The 22,346-nt window shown below is 47.8% G+C and overlaps 1 protein-coding gene across 4 annotated transcripts in view; it reads right to left on the bottom strand.

The window, feature by feature from the left end:
• robo1 (roundabout, axon guidance receptor, homolog 1 (Drosophila)) overlaps positions 1-22,346 on the bottom strand; it is a 768,177-nt gene that overhangs the window by 446,463 nt on the left and 299,368 nt on the right. The window contains exon 1 of one of the 4 annotated variants that reach the window (XM_087992442.1): positions 11,356-11,530. The exons of the other annotated variants lie outside the window; for them this stretch is intronic. Coding sequence (XP_087848568.1) covers positions 11,356-11,464 — 109 coding nt within the window. The 5' untranslated portion in view covers positions 11,465-11,530. Of the gene's footprint in view, positions 1-11,355; positions 11,531-22,346 lie in introns of those variants that run through there. 4 annotated transcript variants of the gene reach the window in all.

Below are 22,346 nucleotides of genomic sequence, written 5' to 3'. Positions count from 1 at the left end.
GGGAGTTTGTTTAGGGATCACCCAGAGCGATGCTGGGCACTTATGGATTATTCTGAGCTGTGGTCTTTTGTTGTAACGTGGGAAGGATATTGGGCAATATGAGCATAACATAATCATACAAAGAGCAAAACGTGGAGCTATTTGTCTTTTTGGTTAAAGAACAAATACTGTTAGATCATCAGTAAAAGAATGCTGTTTCATGCAGTCATAGAGTCATACAACACAGAAACAGATCCTTCGGCCCAACTCATCCATGCTAAGAGATTTCTAAAACTGAACTGGTCCCATTTCTCTTGCTTGGCACATATCCCTCTAAACCCTTCCTATTCATATACCCATCTGGATGCCTTTGAAATGTTGTAATTGTACCAGCCCCCACCACTTCCTCTGGCAGCCCATTCCAGACATGTACCACCCTCTGCATGAAAAAGTTGCCTCTTAGGTCTCTTTTATATCTTTCCCCTCTCACCCTAAACCTATGCCCTCTAGTTCTGGACTCCCCGACCCCAGGGAAAAGACTTTGCCTATTTATCCTATCCATGCCCCTCATGATTTTATAAACCTCTATAAGGTCACCACTCAGCCTCCGACGCTCCAGGGAAAACAGCCCAGCCTATTCAGCCTCTCCTTGTAGCTCAAACCTTCCCATTTCAGTAACGACCTTGTAAATCTTTACTGAACCCTTTCCTGTTTAATAATATCCTTCCTGTCGCAGGGCCTTGCGATGTGTCATGTCCAGGTCAAAGGGCAGGCTTGACCTTGGTTGAACATGTTCCCCGAAGCCCAGCCCATGTGACAGTGTGGCACTCCCTCAGGTCGGCACTCCTCACTCTGGGCTCCTGAGGGCGGGCTATGTTTTCACACACTTCAGTTTCCAAACTCTGGCCGGTTTTTGATGACGAGTGGCAGGGGATCACGGTGCTGAGTGAATGTGTGCTTTGAATGCAGTTCTCATGTAGAATGAGACACCATAAATAGAAGAGGCCACTCAGCCCATCCTACTCATCCCACCTATTTGAAAGTGCCACCCAATGGTTCTTGGATATTCCCTTACCTCAAATATCTTATTTATTTCTACGTCTGTTGGTTTTCCAGTGCCAAGTCTGAAGGTCTTTAATGAATCAGACTCTGTCACTCTTTCAGGGCAATGCTTTCCAGTTCACAATAACCCACTGCTTGGAAACATTTGGCTCCTAACCTGTGGTTCTTTAAGCCAACAGTTTAACTCTACATCGGCTGGTCAACAGCCCTTCTGCTGTTCAGGAGGATTTGAGGGAGATCTGATTGAAATGTACAAAACTCTAACCAGGTTGGACAGCCTAGATGCATTGACTATGTTTCCCCCTGGTTCGGTAATCTAGAACAGGGGACCCAGTCTCAGGGTATGGGGTACACTGTTCGGGACTGAGATGAGGGAAGATTTCTTCACTCAAAGGGTCATGAACCTGTGGAATTGTCTACCACAAATGGCTGTGGAGGCCAGGACACTGAATATATTCAAGAAAATGAGATACATTTTTAGATTTCAAACAACCCAGATTGCCTCCTTATTCAAAGACCGCAATTTCCCCTCAAACGTGGTTGACGATGCTCTCCACTGCATCTCCTCCACTTCCCGCTCCTCCGCCCTTGAACCCCGCCCCTCCAATCACCACCAGGACAGAACCCCACTGGTCCTCACCTTCCACCCCACTAACCTCCAGATACATCGTATCATCCTTCGTCATTTCCGCCACCTCCAAACAGACCCCATCACCAGGGATATATTTCCCTCCCCTCCTCTATCAGGGTTCCGGAAAGATCACTCCCTCCGCGACTCCGTCAGGTCCACACCCCCCACCAACCCAACCTCCACTCCCGGCACCTTCCCCTGCAATCGCAAGAAATGCAAAACTTGCGCCCACACCTCCCCCCTCACTTCCCTCCAAGGCCCCAAGGGATCCTTCCAAATCCGTCACAAATTCACCTGCACCTCCACACACATCATTTACTGCATCCACTGCACCCGATGTGGCCTCCTCTACATTGGGGAGACAGGCCGCCTACTTGCGGAACGTTTCAGAGAACACCTCTGGGACACCCGGACCAACCAACCCAAGCGCCCCATGGCTCAACACTTCAACTCCCCCTCCCACTCCACCAAGGGCATGCAGGTCCTTGGACTCCTCCATCGCCAGACCATAGCAACACGACGATTGGAGGAAGAGCTCCTCATCTTCTGCCTGGGAACCCTCCAACCACAAGGGATGAATGCAGATTTCTCCGGCTTCCTCATTTCCCCTCCGCCCACCTTGTCTCAGTCCCAACCCTCGGACTCAGCACCACCCTCTTGACCTGCAATCTTCTTCCTGACCTCTCCGTCTCCACCCCCTCTCCGGCCTATCACCCTCACCTTGACCTCCTTCCACCTATCGCATTCCCAACGCTCCTCCCCCAAGTCCCTCCTCCCTACCTTTTATCTTAGCCTGCTTGGCAGACTCTCCTCATTCCTGAAGAAGGGCTTATGCCCGAAACATCGATTCTCCTTTTCCTTTGATGCTACCTGACCTGCTGCGCTTTTCCAGCAACACATTTTTCAGCTTCGATTTCGAAGAGATCAGGATGGTATGGGGAGAAAGTGAGAGTAAGGCACTGAGGGCTAGCCATGGCCATACTGAATGGTAGGCCAGGCTTGAAGGGACGAATGGCCTTCTCTTACACTTTGTCTCTGTGTTTCAATGCTGATGTAAATTGTTAGGCCAGAAGGCCATAAGAAATAGGAACAGGAGGAGGCCATTTGGACCCTCAATCCTGCTCCACCATTCAATAGGATCATGGCTGATCCAACATTTCCTCACGTCCACTTCCCAGCACTTTCCCCATATCCCTTGATTCCCCAACTGATCAAGAATTGATCTCAGCCTTAAATACCCAAAAGGGCTCTGCCCCCACAGCTCTCTGTGACAAGGAGTCCCAAAGTCTCACAACCCTCTGAGAGAAGAAATTCCTCCTCATCTCAGTCTTACATTGGTGCCCCTGTATTCTGAGACTGTGCCCTCTGGCCCTAGACTCCCCCGTGAGGGGAAACATCCTCTCAACATTGACCCTGTCAAGCCCCTTAAGGATCCTCTACATTTCAATGAGGTCATCTCTCATTCCTCTAAACTCCAGGGAGTAGAATCCCAACCTGTTTAACCTTTGCTCAGAAGACAATCCCTCCGTCCCAGGGGTCACCCTAGTGAAAACAACAAATGCTGGAGATCGCAGTGGGTCAGGCAGCATCCATGGAGAGGGAGCAAGCTAACGTTTCCAGTCTAGCTGACTCTTCATCAGAGCTGGCGTGAAATGTGGAGGGGACAGCAACGATGTGACAGTTGGTGGGTTGTGGGTGGGGGTCACTGGGGTAGTGGGTGTAGGGTACCGGTGAAGTGAAGGTATACACGGTCAGAGAGTCAACCAGGATTCCTGTCAAAGGGAAGAGCAAACCTTCTTCAGGGTAGGCTTTCCTTGAAGAGATGCGGCAAGTGATTAAACAAAACGTAGGAACCTTCTCTGAACTGCCTCCAATGAAATAATATCTTTCCTGGAATAAGGGGACCCAAAACTGCTCACAGTGCTCCAGACGTGGCCTCACCAGCACCTTGTACAGTTCCTTCCTTACTATTGTATCAAATCCCCGGAAGTCTCAGGTCACCCCTCTTCCATCCCATCCCCGTAGCTGCACAGATTCTGTTTCCGCGATTGTCTGACAGCGGAGAGAGTGTACAACTTCACAGAGGCTAAGGCTCCATTAGCTGCTGCCGACTAAACGATTCAAGCGACTGAAAATTATGCTGAGGTCAGTAAGTCCATCATTAATTTAAACATGGAAGAGGCGGTTTTGTGAACCAAAGGGATTAATGGAGACATTAACTATTAAAGAACACTAAGCAGCTTTATAAGAATCCCTCTCCACATCTGCCTGATGAACACAGTGAATACCTGAGTCCTCATGGGCACTCATTTCCCAGCAGTTCTCTATGAGATGAGGCAGTGGGGTGCCAGATTGAGGATGATGGGAGGGGGGAGTGCTATTATGAGCTGGCTAGTAATCCTGAGACCCAGCCTCATGATGTGTGGGATGTGGGTTCAAACTCCCCCCCAGCAGCGGCTGGTTGAATTGAAGTTAAATTAATAAAATCAGGAATTAAGGATGGATCTCAAATTTGTGGTTAACATCACTATCATCAATTATTGTAAAAAGCTAATCACTAATGTTCACTAATGACCATCTGTGAGGTAAATCTATCCATCGCTACCTGGTCTGGCCTACATGTGACTCCAGACCCACAATGCTTTGGTTGACTCTGAACTGGCCAAGCAAGGCATATATACCATGGGGATAATTAGAGATAGACAAAGTATATTGGCCTTGCAAGTGATGCTTACAACCCATTAAACAATCAATTAAACAAAAAGAGATGAGTATAGGCCCGAATACCTGGAAGATCTCACTTTCTCTCCCTTGGATAGTGGTTGTGAGATCTTTCACATCCAGCCAAGAGAGCAGATGGAGTCTCAGTTCACCCTGAAATAGGGCAGCAGGGTCTCGTCTGCACTGAGAGATATCCAACTAATTGTGGGACTCACCCTTAGACGGAGAGCTAGCTATTGGCACACGGCTGACAGCTTTGTTGACCTGGTCACTTGTTGAATGAATCACCTCATACCTCAAACACTATGTTACTGCAACACCTGCTGCACTCTGTGTATATCAGCCCAGCTCCTGCCCCACTCTGTGTATATCTGCCCAGCTCCTGCCCCACTCTGGGTATATCAGCCCAGCTCCTGCCCCACTCTGGGTATATCAGCCCAGCTCCTGCCCCACTCTGTGTATATCAGCCCAGCTCCTGCCCCACGCTGTGTATATCAGCCCAGCTCCTGCCCCACTCTGTGTATATCAGCCCAGCTCCTGCCGCACTCTGTGTATATCAGCCCAGCTCCTGCCGCACTCTGTGTATATCAGCCCAGCTCCTGCCCTACGCTGTGTATATCAGCCCAGCTCCTGCCCCACGCTGTGTATATCAGCCCAGCTCCTGCCTCACTCTGTGTATATCAGCCCAGCTCCTGCCCCACACTGTGTATATCAGCCCAGCTCCTGCCCCACTCTGTGTATATCAGCCCAGCTCCTGCCCCACTCTGTGTATATCAGCCCAGCTCCTGCCCCACGCTGTGTATATCAGCCCAGCTCCTGCCTCACTCTGTGTATATCGGCCCAGCTCCTGCCCCACTCTGTGTATATCAGCCCAGCTCCTGCCCCACTCTGTGTATATCAGCCCAGCTCCTGCCCCACACTGTGTATATCAGCCCAGCTCCTGCCCTACGCTGTGTATATCAGCCCAGCTCCTGCCTCACTCTGTGTATATCGGTCCAGCTCCTGCCCCACACTGTGTATATCAGCCCAGCTCCTGCCCTACGCTGTGTATATCAGCCCAGCTCCTGCCCCACGCTGTGTATATCGGCCCAGCTCCTGCCCCACTCTGTGTATATCAGCCCAGCTCCTGCCCCACTCTGTGTATATCAGCCCAGCTCCTGCCCCACACTGTGTATATCAGCCCAGCTCCTGCCCTACGCTGTGTATATCAGCCCAGCTCCTGCCTCACTCTGTGTATATCGGCCCAGCTCCTGCCCCACACTGTGTATATCAGCCCAGCTCCTGCCCTACGCTGTGTATATCAGCCCAGCTCCTGCCCCACGCTGTGTATATCAGCCCAGCTCCTGCCTCACTCTGTGTATATCAGCCCAGCTCCTGCCTCACTCTGTGTATATCAGCCCAGCTCCTGCCTCACTCTGTGTATATCGGCCCAGCTCCTGCCCCACTCTGTGTACATCAGCCCAGCTCCTGCCTCACTCTGTGTATATGGGCCCAGCTCCTGACCCACTCTGTGTATATCAGCCCAGCTCCTGCCCCACTCTGTGTATATCAGCCCAGCTCCTGCCTCACTCTGTGTATATGGGCCCAGCCCCTGCCCCACTCTGTGTATATCAGCCCAGCTCCTGCCCCACTCTGTGTATATCAGCCCAGCTCCTGCCCCACTCTGTGTATATCAGCCCAGCTCCTGCCTCACTCTGTGTATATGGGCCCAGCTCCTGACCCACTCTGTGTATATCAGCCCAGCTCCTGCCCCACTCTGTGTATATCAGCCCAGCTCCTGCCTCACTCTGTGTATATGGGCCCAGCCCCTGCCCCACTCTGTGTATATCAGCCCAGCTCCTGCCCCACTCTGTGTATATCAGCCCAGCTCCTGCCCTACGCTGTGTATATCAGCCCAGCTCCTGCCCTACGCTGTGTATATCAGCCCAGCTCCTGCCCCACTCTGTGTATATCAGCCCAGCTCCTGCCCCACACTGTGTATATCAGCCCAGCTCCTGCCCTACGCTGTGTATATCAGCCCAGCTCCTGCCCCACTCTGTGTATATCAGCCCAGCTCCTGCCCTACGCTGTGTATATCAGCCCAGCTCCTGCCCTACGCTGTGTATATCAGCCCAGCTCCTGCCTCACTCTGTGTATATCAGCCCAGCTCCTGCCCCACTCTGTGTATATCAGCCCAGCTCCTGCCCCACTCTGTGTATATCAGCCCAGCTCCTGCCCCACTCTGTGTATATCAGCCCAGCTCCTGCCTCACTCTGTGTATATCAGCCCAGCTCCTGCCTCACTCTGTGTATATCAGCCCAGCTCCTGCCCTACGCTGTGTATATCAGCCCAGCTCCTGCCCTACGCTGTGTATATCAGCCCAGCTCCTGCCTCACTCTGTGTATATCAGCCCAGCTCCTGTTCCACTCTGTGTATATCGGCCCAGCTCCTGCCTCACGCTGTGTATATCGGCCCAGCTCCTGCCTCACTCTGTGTATATCAGCCCAGCTCCTGCCCCACTCTGTGTATATCAGCCCAGCTCCTGCCTCACTCTGTGTATATCAGCCCAGCCTCTGCCCCACACTGTGTATATCAGCCCAGCCCCTGCCCCACTCTGTGTATATCAGCCCAGCTCCTGCCCCACTCTGTGTATATCAGCCCAGCTCCTGCCTCACTCTGTGTATATCAGCCCAGCTCCTGCCCCACTCTGTGTATATCAGCCCAGCCCCTGCCCCACTCTGTGTATATCAGCCCAGCTCCTGCCCCACTCTGTGTATATCGGCCCAGCTCCTGCCTCACACTGTGTATATCAGCCCAGCTCCTGTTCCACTCTGTGTATATCGGCCCAGCTCCTGCCCCATTCTGTGTATATCAGCCCAGCTCCTGTTCCACTCTGTGTATATCAGCCCAGCTCCTGCCTCACTCTGTGTATATCAGCCCAGCTCCTGCCTCACTCTGTGTATATCAGCCCAGCTCCTGCCTCACTCTGTGTATATCAGCCCAGCTCCTGCCTCACGCTGTGTATATCAGCCCAGCTCCTGCCTCACTCTGTGTATATCAGCCCAGCTCCTGCCTCACTAGTGTATATCAGCCCAGCTCCTGCCTCACTCTGTGTATATCAGCCCAGCTCCTGCCTCACGCTGTGTATATCAGCCCAGCTCCTGCCTCACTCTGTGTATATCAGCCCAGCTCCTGCCTCACTCTGTGTATATCAGCCCAGCTCCTGCCTCACTCTGTGTATATCAGCCCAGCTCCTGCCTCACTCTGTGTATATCAGCCCAGCTCCTGCCTCACGCTGTGTATATCAGCCCAGCTCCTGCCTCACTCTGTGTATATCAGCCCAGCTCCTGCCCCACTCTGTGTATATCTGCCCAGCTCCTGCCCCACTCTGTGTATATCAGCCCAGCTCCTGTTCCACTCTGTGTATATCAGCCCAGCTCCTGCCCTACGCTGTGTATATCAGCCCAGCTCCTGCCCCACTCTGTGTATATCAGCCCAGCGCCTGCCCCACTCTGTGTATATCAGCCCAGCTCCTGCCTCACTCTGTGTATATCGGCCCAGCTCCTGCCCCACTCTGTGTATATCAGCCCAGCTCCTGCCCCACTCTGTGTATATCAGCCCAGCTCCTGCCTCACGCTGTGTATATCGGCCCAGCTCCTGACCCACTCTGTGTATATCAGCCCAGCTCCTGCCTCACTCTGTGTATATCAGCCCAGCTCCTATTCCACTCTGTGTATATCAGCCCAGCACTTGCCCCAGTCTGTGTATATCAGCCCAGCTCCTGCCTCACTCTGTGTATATCAGCCCAGCACTTGCCCCAGTCTGTGTATATCAGCCCAGCACTTGCCCCGGTCTGTGTATATCAGCCCAGCTCCTGCCTCACTCTGTGTATATCAGCGCAGCCCCTGCCCCACTCTGTGTATATCAGCGCAGCCCCTGCCCCACTCTGTGTATATCAGCCCAGCTCCTGCCCCACTCTGTGCGTGAGTGTTTGATTAGCCCCTGCCTTCCGGTGTCATTGTAAACAACGAGCATCTGTTATCGTATATGTGCTACCTCAATTCTCATGACACTTCCTACCCCGCTCATGTTCCTGCCAAACCGTGATTTGGAAATTAACGCCTGGCCCTGGCTGTGGCTATGACGACATTGTTTCAAAGTAATTCACGTAGTAAATTCCCTTCACAAAATACACATTCACACAAGCCTGGCTCTTTGATTAACAACCATCTCCTACCATTGTCGAGTATCAAGAGAGTGAAGCAGCCACAATGATGAAAACCATTCATGTATTCTGCATTTCATCGTACTGTTTCAACAAGACACCCATGAAACAACATCACATGACCATGATTCGTGATCACATGACCAAAATTGGTCTCCAGTTCTCATTTATTTCTGACCAATTAGAAATGTGACTAATCATTTTGGGATTCCCAAGCAGTCACACGTTTGGCTATTGGCTAATGTATTGGCCACAGTTGGTCTTAGAATAGTGGTGATGGATCACTTGTTCAAACAGCGTTGCTATGGCTACATTCACATTGACCTTCACATTCTAGTCTGAACCTGCAGATACTGATGGTAGAAACCATGTTCTGGTCACAATATGACTGACACATAATCCACCCCCCACCTTCTCATTGACCTAGATTGACAGGATTGACCCAAGTTCCTTGGCCATATACAAACACATAACCCATGAGTGTCAAGTTCTGGAGTAGGATTTGAACCTGCAACTTTCTGCCCCTGAAATATAGTTTCAACCCACTGTCAAAAGTGTGGTGCTGGAAAAGCTCAGCCAGCATCCTGACGTTTCCTGATAAAGGGCTTATGCCTGAAACATTGATTCTCCTGCTCCTCGGATGCTGCCTGACCTGCTGTGTCTTTCTAGCACCACACTCTCAAATCTGATCTCCAGCATCTGCAGTGTTCACTTTCTCAACCCACTGTACCACAAGACCACTCCACATTAACGTTGATTATTTACATTCACACAATCCCTTTGAGTTGATTCTGGGCACTGGATCCCACCTCCACTGCACCTTACCAAAATTCATCCCTCAACCACATCATTAAAGCAGACTGTGTTCTGAAGAAGGGTCACTGGACTCAAAATGTTAACTCTGTCTTCTCTCCACTGATGCTGACAGACCTGCTGAATTTCTACAGCAACCTCTGTTTCTGTGTGATTCACATGTCCAGCATCTGCAGCTCTTGGTTTGACATTATTCAAACAGATTAACTGATTGTGGATCACACTGGGTTACTGGGATCTTGCTGTGCTCAGATGGGCAGCCACATTTCCCTGTAATACAGTGCTGACTACTCTTGACAAAATATTTCATTGGTTATAAAACATGTGCCGAAACAGGTATATTCGTACACTTTATACATACATATTTTGTTGATACTTACTACAATATTCACTCAAAATCAAGATCATGGATTGAATGAATACAAGACATTTTCAGCGTTTTGATCCTGAGGGCTAAAAATCATATATACTTTCAAAACCTCCTTCACTCAGCTTATTCCTCACAGATACAAAATAATCACGCAAACCTAGTTGGTAAGTCTTTGCAGAACTAATACCTCACTCAGTGACAGGGCCCCTCTGTTTATACAGCTACCTGCATGAAGATGACAGTTCAGGTGCTATTCTTGTGTAGTACAGTGGCTTGGGGCAACTTCTCAAGACAGTCTCAGTTCAAATTCCACCCACAGCACTTTTGTGAATTTGCTTAAAAATGATGTTGAGATAAAAATCTGATTTTGGTAGAACTGTAACTAGTAAAGTATGTAAAAAATGAACAATTGGTTTGCCATTATTCGTATAAGGTAAGAACCTTGAAATGGTTGGAGACACTGGATACTGCAAAGGCAATGGGCCCTGATAACAGTCCGGCAATAGTACTGAAGACATGTGCTCCAGAACTTGCCCCTCCCCTCGCCAAGCTGTTCCAGTAGTTATAACACTGACATCTACCGAACAATGTGGAAAATTACCCACCGGGCCAGTTACTGTCCCATCAGTCCACTCTCGATCGTCAGTAAGGTGATGGAAGGTGTCAGTAACAGAGCTATCAAGCAGCACCTGCTCAGCAATAACCTGCTCAGTGACACCCAGTTTGGGTTCCACCAGGGCCACTCAGCTCCTGACCTCATTACAGCCTCGGTTCAAACATGGATAAAAGAGCTGAATTCCAGAGGGGAGGGGGGAGGGAAAGCCCTTCACATCGAGGCTGCATTCGACCGTGTGTGGCATCAAGGGGCCCTGGCAAAACTGTATAACGAACTCCCTTTGATATTCAATGGTATTACTATTACTGAATTTTTTAAGAATGCATCAGCATTTATTGCTTTTCCCCGATTGCCCTGGAGAAAGTGGTGCTGAGCTGCTTTCTTTGTGAGATGGGAGTGTAGCAACCCCGTCAAGTGCCATTGACGAGGGAGTTACAGGATTTTGACCCAGTATAAGTGAGGGAACAGCAATTTCCAAGTCAGGAGATGAGAACATGCAGATGATGGTGTTCCTATATATCTATGATTGGTGATACTTATGCAATCTCTTTGCCTCAGAATTGACAGCAGCCAGGTCTGAGGCCCTGCCCAGAGCCACTGCCTTCAATGTCTAACATTGCAAACATCAGCACTGGCCATTTACTGATAAGAGACCTGTTTGGGTGAGAAATGGTTAATTCACCAAGGCCGGTGTATGAGCTACAGGCTCAGCAGCTTGTGCATTACTGCTGTTGAGAGGATTTTAAAAGCTTTCTCTTCTTCAGTTCAGCTCCTGGTGCCAAACGGAATCATCCAGCCACTACCTTCAACAGAAATCCGTAACGTAGTGCTCACATTTCCATCTCTTTAAGGCAAGACATCAGCAAACAGCGAATGCAGGATTTAAACTGCTTTAGGGAGAGAGGGAGAGAGGGGAAGGGCAAGAGGACGAGAGAGACAGTGGTCGCATCTTTACTCACGGCTCTTCAACCGTGGCCCAGCCCTTGACCTTCCTGAGATGTCTGTGCTGGCGGTCAGTCGAGGTGCCCAAAGCAGCAGAGGTTGTAGTAACAAGATCCAAAGTACCATGCTCACTCCAGCCCGCAGAAAGGAAGGAGGAGGCTGCCAAAGATATTGATGTATTCCAGTGCTATCCACGGTGAGAGTTCCTCCTCAGGAGTACTTATTAGATGCTGGTGACCAGCATCAGTGATGGTGGGGGGGGGAGAGGCAGCCTGCTCTCAGTCAGTGACACAGAATCGCATGGGTACGATCACTTCACATGTTACACTGAGGAACTTACAGCTTTATTTCTGTCCTGTGCATGTGTATCTGTAACGGCATCTTTGTGTTTATGTATCTGTGTGTATGGCAGTATGCCTATGTATCTATCTTTGTACTTGTGTATGTACCTTTGTGTATGTGTGTGTCACGTATTTTTATGAGTGTAACTGTGTCTTTGTGTATATCAATGCATGTATGTGACTTTCTGTGTGTTTATATATGTACCTTTGTGCATGTGTCTCTGTGTGTGCCTGTGAATGTGTCAGTGTATATGTGTGTATGACTGTGTAAGTCTACATGTGTGTGTATGCCCGTGTCTGTGTGCATAGCTGTTACAATTAGAGCACTGAAATCTGGACTCCACTCAGCCGGATGGATTGATTGGTCGTTTTCCTTATTTTCCCATCTTGCAGTCTGTGAGTTGCACTCATTAGTTCCTGGAGTATATTGCAGTTGTCTGTATACCTTCCATCATCAATTTGTTCAAAGTTCTCCTTTTTCATAACTTCAGCAAAATACTTTTCACTCAAGAATGATTCAGCTTTAGCATTTTGTAATGTTCTCGCTCTCCATGTATATTTAATCTCTAGCCCTGCGCAGTTGCCATGTGCTGGGAGGATTGGCAAACTGTACGGTCTCTGACAGTGTCTCTCTCTTTCTCAGTGGTGTTTGGTAACAGATGGGATGGAGTGAGGATTGAAGTGTGTGTCCTGCTGATCTGCATTTCGTTTTTATAATACCTGATGTGCAGTTTGCACTGAAAGTCTGGCTCACAGGAAACCCCAGATGTAATGCTGAATCACGTGTCTCATCTCCCTCTCCTGTCCCATTTCTCCTGATGAGAGGTATATAAAAATCATTTTTATGGTTTGGATTTTAAAGTAATGGCATATGGGTAGGTTACGTCTGCACATGGTTTAAAAAAATACTAGGTCAGGTAGTCCTTCCATAACAGTGGCCTAATCCAAATTGTTCAAAGTTTGTGAGAAGATTTGTAGCTCGGGTGCTCGTTGTTGTGGTTCTGTTCGCCGAGCCGGGAATTTGTGTTGCAGACATTTCGTCCCCTGTCTAGGTGTCATCCTCAGTGTTTGGGAGCCTCCTGTGAAGTGCTTCTGTGATCTTTCCTCCAGCATTTATAGTGGTTTGTCTCTGCCGCTTCCGGTTGTCAGTTCTAGCTGTCCTGGACCCAATATACCGACCACTGCAGCGGACAGCTGGAACTGACAACCGGAAACGGCAGATACAAATCACTACAAATGCCGGAGGAAACACCACAGAAGCGCTTCACAGGAGGCTCCCAAGCACTGAGGATGTCACCAAGATAGGGGACGAAATATCTGCAACACAAATTCCCGGCTCGGCGAACAGAACCACAACAATCCAAATTGTGTCAGAGAGTGGGAAGCCCTGGAGTGTTAATTGTGCTTTTATTGTGGTGTTTATGGCAGATGGAGTAAACATTGAGCCTGCTTTCTTCTGGATAATAAACGATACATCTTATCTTAAAAAAAGAAAGCAATTAAATGATTTTAGGGTAGTTTAGAGGTGGCCTGTCTGGGGTCAGGAGTAAATCTCTCTCCCAGAAAGGAGTGTAAGGAAGTTTAGGAAAAGTTTTCACACCCTTGTGCAAACTGAATTTGTGAAACTTCCGAACCAGGAGTGTTTGGTTAGAAATCTGCAGATTATTGGAAACTGCGATCAGCTAGCTCTCAGTTTTGTGAGTGTTCATGGAAGAGGTGCTATTGATAATGTCGCAAAACCGCATTAGATTTTGTTTTGCAGTGTGCTTTAAGATCGTTCAAACTGTGTTCTTTATTTAGATACGCTGGCTCGTTTATCTTTAGTTTCTGTTTTGTGTGATACACTGCTGTTTCATTGTTAAAGAAAATAAGCAGCCTCATATGATTATGGTTCAATGAAGGACCGATGCTTTAACCAAATGAAAGGGAAAAGCATGCCTCATTGTGGGAATGGGGCACGTCCATTACGGCCATCAGCAGGGATGGTAACACCACTCTGTGGGAAATCTATCTCCCTCTGTTCCTGTATTTATATACAAGCACACAAATTCACGCAAGTGTACACCTTTTTTGCACGCATGTACTCACGCAAAACTGTGTAGAAATATATGTCTAAATATATTTGTCCCCAGTACATTGATCCACCTGCTACTGAAAGTGGTCTTTCCTTATCCCTCTATTACATCCCCTTCACAATATGAAGCCTCGTTTCTCTGAAGCTTTGAGGTCAGTGAGGACTATTCCATCACACCCTGACCTGTACCTCATTGATGGTTGATAGGCATTGGGGAGACAGGGGTGAGATACAAACCCCAGAACTCTGAACCTCTGACCGGCTCTTGTATTCAATGTATCTACAGTAGCGCCTCGACATACGAACGACCCCGTTCACAAACAAATCGGTTTACGAACAGGATTGTACGTAAAATTTTGCTTCAACGTACGTACGAAATTCAAGGTACGAACGAAGGTATGAACACAAAACGCCCGTGTGCGACCACGTGGTTTCATTGTTCTGCTTTGCTACGCGCTTGTTGAACGCACAAGCTCTCAGGCCCCGCGTGATCTCATTCAGTTCGTCTTTGGCGCGTGCGCTGTGAACAGCGTCCGTTGCTATGTCCAAGCATTCTAACATTCTCCGAACAATGGGAAAAATTGATTCAGTTCGTGAACTTTTCGGTTCGCGAACCAGGTCCCGGAACGGATTAAGTTCGGAAGTCGAGGCACCACTGTATTTAGCTGGTCCAATTCAGTTCAGGTTCTGGGATATTGGTGGGAATGGTGGGCTATCACTAGGATGTTTTTGGAACTTTCAGTTTGTTTTCAGGTGCTTGCTAACATAGACAGGAAAGAGGCTGGAAGAACACAGCAGGCCAGGCAGCATCAGGAGGTGGAGAAGTCGACGTTTCGGGTGTAACTCTTGCGAGCTTCCTGCCTGGGACTATAACTAACGCTAACGTACTGCAGAGAAGGTAAGTGTATTTACTGAGAATGCTGGGGTCTGTATCACTTCTGGAACACATTTTCATTGCATTAAGGGTTTAAGGAGCAATTCTTTCCCCTCACTGACCGAGAGTACTCTTTCTCTGCTTGGTTTGCCTCCCTCGAGATGGTCAAGTTTGTGGAGAGAGCAGGGATAGGTGTGAAGTGTCCATCACAATTCTGTAAGTATCAGGGTGTGTGGGGCAGGCTTGCTTGAGAAACTGGTCATCTCTTGCCAGTTCCTTTCAAAGGTTCACATCTCAATCCTTCAAATAGTTCAAATTGGATCTTGCACAAGAAATAACACACCTTCAAATAAAACTGCAGGAAATTCTGAGCCGCCCCTCAACCAATCCCACTCATGCCAACAACCCCTACCCCCCCCACCTCTCTGCTTCCAAAAAGCAACCCAAGCTCTGCTGAGGAAAGGAAGGACTTGCATTTACGCAGCACCTTTCACAGCATCTCCCAAAGCACTTTGCAGTTGGTGAGGTACTCTTTGGAGTGCAGTCATTGTTCTAATATCGAGGAAGTGATGGCAAATTTGAATACAGCAAGATCTCACAGTCAGCAGTAAAAACTAGATTACGAGGCACTTCAGAAATTCACCAAGGTGCCATTGACAATGCATTCCAAGCCTATGACCACTCCCATCTAGAAGAGCAAAGGCAGCAGATACATAGGACCATCACCCCCTGCAGGTTTCCCTCTAAGCCATTCACCATCCTGATTTAGATATATATCACTGTATCTTCACTGTCTCTGGATCAAAATCCTGGAATTCCTGAAAACCTGGCTTCGTGGGATCCAGCGGTTCAAGAAGGCAGCTCACCCCCATCTTCTGAAGGGTCAACTAGGGATGGGCAATAAATGCTGGTCCAAGCAGAACTGCCGATGTCCTTTGAGTGAATAACAAAAAAGCTATCTTTTTTTGTTGATGCTGATTGGCGGATCAACATTGGTTGCAGGACACTGGGGAGAATTCCCTGAGTTATTCCAAATAACAGTAGGGGAGCCCGACCTAAAATGGCCTCCAACTAACGAAGCAGCAACCTGATTCCCATGAGGATCTCACCTCTGACCTCCCAAACTGGTCACTGTTGTGCATACATTAGGTTCCAGAAAACAGTGTCGCTATAGTCAAGGACATGCTTCATGTGTGTGGTAGGGCTGCCTTGTTTTCATAGGATCATAGAATCTCTACAGTGTGGAAACAGGGCCTTTGGCCCAACAAGTCCACACCAACACGTTCCCCTACCCTATTACTCTACATTTACCCCTGACTAATGCACCTAACCTACACATCCCTGAACACTATGGGGGCAATTTAGCATGGCCAATTCACCGTACCTCAGGTGAGGACAGCAGATTCCCTTCCCTCAAGAGCATTACTGAACCAGTTGAGTTTGAACATAGAACAATACAGCGCAGAACAGACCCTTCGGCCCTCAATGTTGTGTCGACCTGTGAACTAATCTAAGCCCATCCCCCTACACCTCCAGCGTCCTGCAACCAATGCTGGTCCGCACATCTTTGGACTGAGGGAGGAAACTGGAGCACCTGGAGGAAACCCACGCAGACACGGGGAGAACGTGCAAACTCCACACAGACAGTCGCCCGAGGCTGGAATCGAACCCAGGTTTTGTTTTTGCTTGATACAACTGAATAAAAGGGAGGTGGTGATGTCATGGCAACATCACTGAGTTAATAAGCCAAGGTTATGCTCTGGGGGTTATGATTTCAGATCCCACCACAGCAGCTGATACAGCATACTTGCATAAGATATTCATTTTAATAAGTCTGCAATTGTAAAGCAGATTTTAGTGACACCCAGTTGGTCACACAAACAGACTGGACAATGAGAGTCTTTTTCCTAGGATGATGACATCTGCTTGTACGACAGGTCATAGCTGCAACTTGAGGGGTGATAGATTTAAGACAGATGTCAGAGGCAGGTTCTTTACTCAGAGAGTGGTAAGGGCCTGGAATGCCCTGCCTGCTAATGTAGTTAACTCAGCCACATTAGGGAGATTTAAACAATCCTTGGATAAACACATGGATGATGATGGGATAGTGTAGGCAGGTGGGCTTAGATTAGTTCACAGATCGGCACAACATTGAGGGCCGAAGGGCCTGTTCTGCGCTGTATTGTTCTATGTTCAAACTCAACAGGTTCAGTAATGCTCTTGGGAGAAGGGAATCTGCCGTCCTCACCTGAGGTACGGTTTTGGGTTGGCAAGATACAACAGGGATCCATGACATCCCCCCAGATATTCGCAGTTTATATCAATAACTTGGATGAAAACTCTGAATGTACACTGGCTACATTTGTAAAGAGAGTGGGTTGTGAAGAGACCATAAAGACAGATTACAAAGGGACATCGGAGACAAACATGGAGAATGCTGGGTACACTCAGCAGGGTTTGAAGGTGGAGAGAGAAACAGAGTAAAGATTTTGAGTCTTTCTTCATAACAAGGTGATGTAGGTTGGTTCAGTGTGTGGACAAAAGATGGCTGGTGGAGTCAACTGGGGGTAAATATGAAGAAGGGATTATGCCCGAAACATTGATATTCACTTTGGCAAAACAGCTGCAGATAATTGAAATGGAGAGAGATTGCAGAGGTCTGAGATCAGGAGTGACCTGGGTGTCCTCATGCATGAACCACTGAAAATTAGTCTGCAAATGATCAGGAAGGCAATGGAATATTGTTGCTTGTAGCAAGGGCAATGAGACATATACAAGGAAGAATATTTTACTATAGTTGTACAGGGCTCTGGTGAGGCATTGCCTCTAGTACTGCGTGTAAGACCATAAAATATAGAAGCAGAATTAGGCCATTCTGCCCATGGAATCTACACCAGCTTTTGATTATGGCCGATATGTTTCTCAAGGTTTTGGTCTCCTTACGTAAGGAAGGATAATGCATTGAAAGCAGTTCAGAGAAGATTCACTTGCCTGATTCCTGGGGATGACAGTGATATACTTCAAGAGAGACTGAGCAAGCCTGACTTATACCCATTGGAGTGCAGAAGAACTAGAGGTTGACTAATGGAAACGTACAAGATCCTGAGCAGATGTGGCAGGTTGGATACTCCAAGGTTGTCTCCCCTCATGGGACAGACAGGAATACAGTTTAAAAGTAATGGGTCTCATAGTTAAGATGGAGATGAGGAGATTTTTAATCCCTCAAACGGTTATGGACCAGGGAAATTCACTTTTCTACAATATTGAAATGGTGAATATTTTTAGGACTGAGGTAGTCCAGTAAAGATTATCGGGGGAGTAGAACATTGGGGTTAAGGCTACTATGAGATCAGACATGGTCAATGGCAGAATGGGCTTGAGGGGCCAAATGGACTCTTCCTCTTCCTATTGTGCACCCACGCTCATATTTACATGTGACTCCAGAGGAGGTTAATTCTTAACTGCCCTCTGAAATGGACTAGCAAGCCACTCAACTGTACCAAACTGTTACAGAAGATGCATTGCACTGGTTCAAGGAGACACCCACCACTACCTTGCCAAGGGTAGTTAGCAATGGATAATAAATCTGGCCCAGCTAACGACACCACATTCCAGGGAAGAGGGAATAACAGAGCAGACCGGTTTACGGTGATCATTCCCACTGCTCCTCTCCGTGTTTTCGATAGAGCTGCTGGCTTTCTCTTCAGCACACACCATCAGCTCCAATCACAGGCTGTGATTCATTATCACCCTCAGTGCTCTGCTGCTAAAAACAGGCTGTAAATTGCTGATTCCAGAAAGTTCTCTATTTCTGGACTCATATTTGCAGCGATGTACCAGTCGAAGTGGAGCATTTCTCACAAGCTTTATTCCTCACACCTGTCTGCTGTTTCCGGTCCCTGATACAATGAGAACTGAGAGGAACATCTTGAAATTAGGAGACTGTAACCCACGTCTAATACACAGGGACAGCAAGGGAGCAGAAAGGCCTTTCAGCCCATCTTGTTTCATCCATTCAGCAAGTTGCAGGTGAAGAAATAACGTCATTCTGCATATTTCACAAATAGAGGGTTTCACAAGATATTTGAAGGATGACTGACAATTTTGAAATGTTTGACTATGTTGTCATGTACAGTAATACTATAACCAATTAGAGCAGTCCAAGCTCTCACTGACCCTCTGACAGTGCTGCACTCCCTCAGTACTAACCCTCTGACACTGCAGCACTCCCTCAGTACTAACCCTCTGACAGTGCGGCATTCCCTCAGTACTAACCCTCTGACAGTGTGGCATTCCCTCAGTACTGACCCTCTGACAGTGCGGCACTCCCTCAGCACTGACCCACTGACAGTGTGGCACTCCCTCAGTACTAACCCTCTGACAGTGCGGCATTCCTTCAGTGCTGATCCTCCGACAGTACAACACTGCCTCAGTACTGACTCACTGACAGTGCCTGGAATCTCTCAGTACTGACCCTCAGACAGTGCAGCACTCCCTCAGTCCTGACCCTCTGACAGTGCAGTACTCCCTCAGCACTGACCCTCTGACAGTGCTGCACTCCCTCAGTACTGACCCTCTGACAGTGTGGCACTCCCTAATGACTGACCCTCTGACAGTGCGGCACTCCCTCAGTACTGACCCTCTGACAGTGCAGCACTCCCTCAGTACCGACCCTCTGATAGTGCAGCACTCCCTCAGCACTGATCCTCCGACAGTGTTGCACTCCCTCAGTGCTGACCCTCTGACAGTGCGGCACTCCTTCAGCACTGACCCTCTGACAGTGTGGCACTCCCTCAGTGTATTTTGAATATCAGTCATGGTTTGTGGTCTAGTCTCTGGAATATATTGCTGACATTTCAGGCAGTGCGAACGGTCACCCTCAGAAAATCATTGCACTGTTAGATTCCTGCCTGTCTGAGGTTCCCCATATCAATGGCACAGTCCCAAAGATGAAAGCGTATTTACGTAATTAATTTTAATGGTGTCAATTTCTCAGTGTATAAAATAAAACGAGCTATTATTTTCACAGCTTCCTGCATTCTGACATTCAGCATTCACACAATGTGGAAATAATGGAGGCAATAAGAAGCTCTCAACATAGTCATGATTTACAGATTAATCAGAAACCTCCAAGGACACCGCACTGTCTTCAAAAGTTCGAATGTTTTCTTTCTGATGCCAGCACGTTGGGCTTTAATGACCAACATGAATAGAATAACATTGATGCAGGAACGAATTACAGAGTGGTATGTAATTGAGGTGTTTGTGGGAGTGGGGTTTAGATATAAAATAATAAAATGATGGGAGGAATAGCCTCGTGCTATTATTGGTGGACTGTTAATCCAGAGACCCACATTAATCCCAAAACCCATATTAATCCAGACACCCATGTTTATCCAGCAATTCATGTTTATCCAGAGACCCATGTCCTGGGAACCAAAGATTGAAAATCACCACAGCCGATGGTGGAATTTGAATTTAATTAAAATCTGGAATTTAAGAGTGTAATGATGATCATGAAATCATTGCTGATGGTCAGAAAAAAACCCAACCCGGTTCACTAACAGAGAAGGATATTGCCATCCTTACCTGGTCTGGCCTACATGTGACTCCAGACCCACAGCAATGAGATTGACTCTTACCTGCCCTCTGGGTAATTAGGGATGGGTAATAAATGCTGGCCCAGGCAGTGACACCCACATCCCATGAATGATTGAAAGAAATTATAAAGCCCAGAAGTATTTTAGTTAGAATAGAATTGGTTCAGGGTTGTTTACAGAGAGAATAATAGATAGATGTGAGTTATAGAGAGCAATCTAATTGAAGATTTTGTGAGGATGTAAGCATGGAATAGTACATACCCCTGGATTTACACTGGAGTCCAATCTCGAGGTTTTGTGGGCTTACGTATAGAAACAGATACTCGGGCGTGAGTTACTGACTGGAATCTAATTAAGGGGTTTGGCGTGGTTTATATATAGAATAACAGATACTCAGGAGTGAGTTACAGACTGGAATCTAATTGACAATAGACAATAGATGCAGGAGTAGGCCATTCTGCCCTTCGAGCCTGCACCACCATTCATTATGATCATGGCTGATCATCCTTAATCAGTATCCTGTTCCTGCCTTATCTCCATAACCCTTGATTCCACTATCCTTGAGAGCTTTATCCAACTCTTTCTTAAATGAGTCCAGAGACTGGGCCTCCACTGCCCTCTGGGGCAGAGCATTCCACACAGCCACCACTCTCTGGGTGAAGAAGTTTCTCCTCTTCTCTGTCCTAAATGGTCTACCCCGTATTATTAAGCTGTGTCCTCTGGTTCGGCACTCACCCATCAGCGGAAACATGTTTCCTGCCTCCAGAGTGTCCAGATGGAGAGGGATAAGTGTGCACTACAGGGCAAGAGTTATAGCTGGGGGCAGGGAAATTATGATGCGGTGAGGCATGGCTTAGGATGTGTGGCTTGGAAAAGTAAGCTTCAAGGCAAGGGTGTAATTGATATGTGGAGCTTGTTCAAGGAGCAACTATTGAGTGTCCTTGATAAGTATGTACCCGTCAGGCAGGGAGGAAAGGGTCGTGTGAGGGAGCTGTGGTTTAATAAGGAATTGGAATCCCTTGTTAAAGGGAAGAGGGCGGCCTATGTAAAGATGAGGCGTGAAGGTTCAATTGGGGCAATTGAGAGTTATAAGGTAGCCAGGAAGGACCTGAAGAGAGAGCTAAGAGCAGCAAGGAGGGGACATGAAAGGTCCTTAGTTGGTAGGATTAGGGAAAACCCTAAGGCTTTCTATAGGTATGTCAGGAATAAAAGAATGACTAGGGTAGGAATAGGTCCAGTCAAGGATAGTAGTGGGAAGTTGCGTGTGGAGGCTGAAGAGATTGGGGAGACACTGAATGAATACTTTTCGTCAGTATTCAATCAGGAACAGGACATTGTTGTCAATGTGAGTACTGAGTCACAATTAAGTAGAATGGATGGCTTTGAGGTATGTAGAGAAGAGGTGTTGGAAATTCTGGAAAGGGTGTAAATAGATAAGTCCCCTGGGCCTGATGGCATTTATCCTAGGATTCTCTGGGAAGCAAGGGAGGAGATTGCAGAGCCATTGGCCTTGATTTTTATGTCCTCGTTGTCTACAGGAATAGTGCCAGTAGACTGGAGGATAGCAAATGTGGTTCCCTTGTTCAAGAAGGGGAGTAGGGATAACCCTAGTAACTATAGGCCGGTGAGTCTCACTTCTGTTGTGGGAAAAATCTTAGAGAGAATTGTAAGGGATAGGATTTATGAACATCTGGATAGGAATAATGTGATCAAGGATAGTCAGCATAGTTTTGTGAAGGGCAGGTCGTGCCTCACAAACCTTATTGAATTCTTTGAGAAGGTGACTAAGGAGGTGGACGAGGGGAAAGCGGTAGATGTGGTGTATATGGATTTTAGTAAGGCGTTTGATAAGGTTCCCCATGGTAGACTACTGCAAAAAATACGGAGGTATGGCATTGAGGGTGAGTTGGAGGTTTGGATTAGGAGTTGGCTGGCTGGAAGAAGACAGAGGGTAGTAGTTAATGGCAAAGGTTCATCTTGGAGTGCCGTCACTAGCGGTGTTCCGCAAGGATCTGTTTTGGGACCATTGCTGTTTGTCATTTTTATAAATGACCTGGAGGAGGGGTTAGAAGGTTGGGTGAGCAAGTTTGCGGATGATACGAAAGTCGGAGGAGTTGTA

This window comes from Chiloscyllium plagiosum, unplaced genomic scaffold (genome assembly GCF_037043375.1).
Source record: "Chiloscyllium plagiosum isolate Xiang-an unplaced genomic scaffold, Cpla_swu_hap1 HiC_scaffold_12, whole genome shotgun sequence".
NCBI lineage: Eukaryota > Metazoa > Chordata > Chondrichthyes > Orectolobiformes > Hemiscylliidae > Chiloscyllium > Chiloscyllium plagiosum.
Note: the sequence above shows the minus strand (reverse complement) of the source record. Positions and strands in the feature narration are given on the sequence as shown.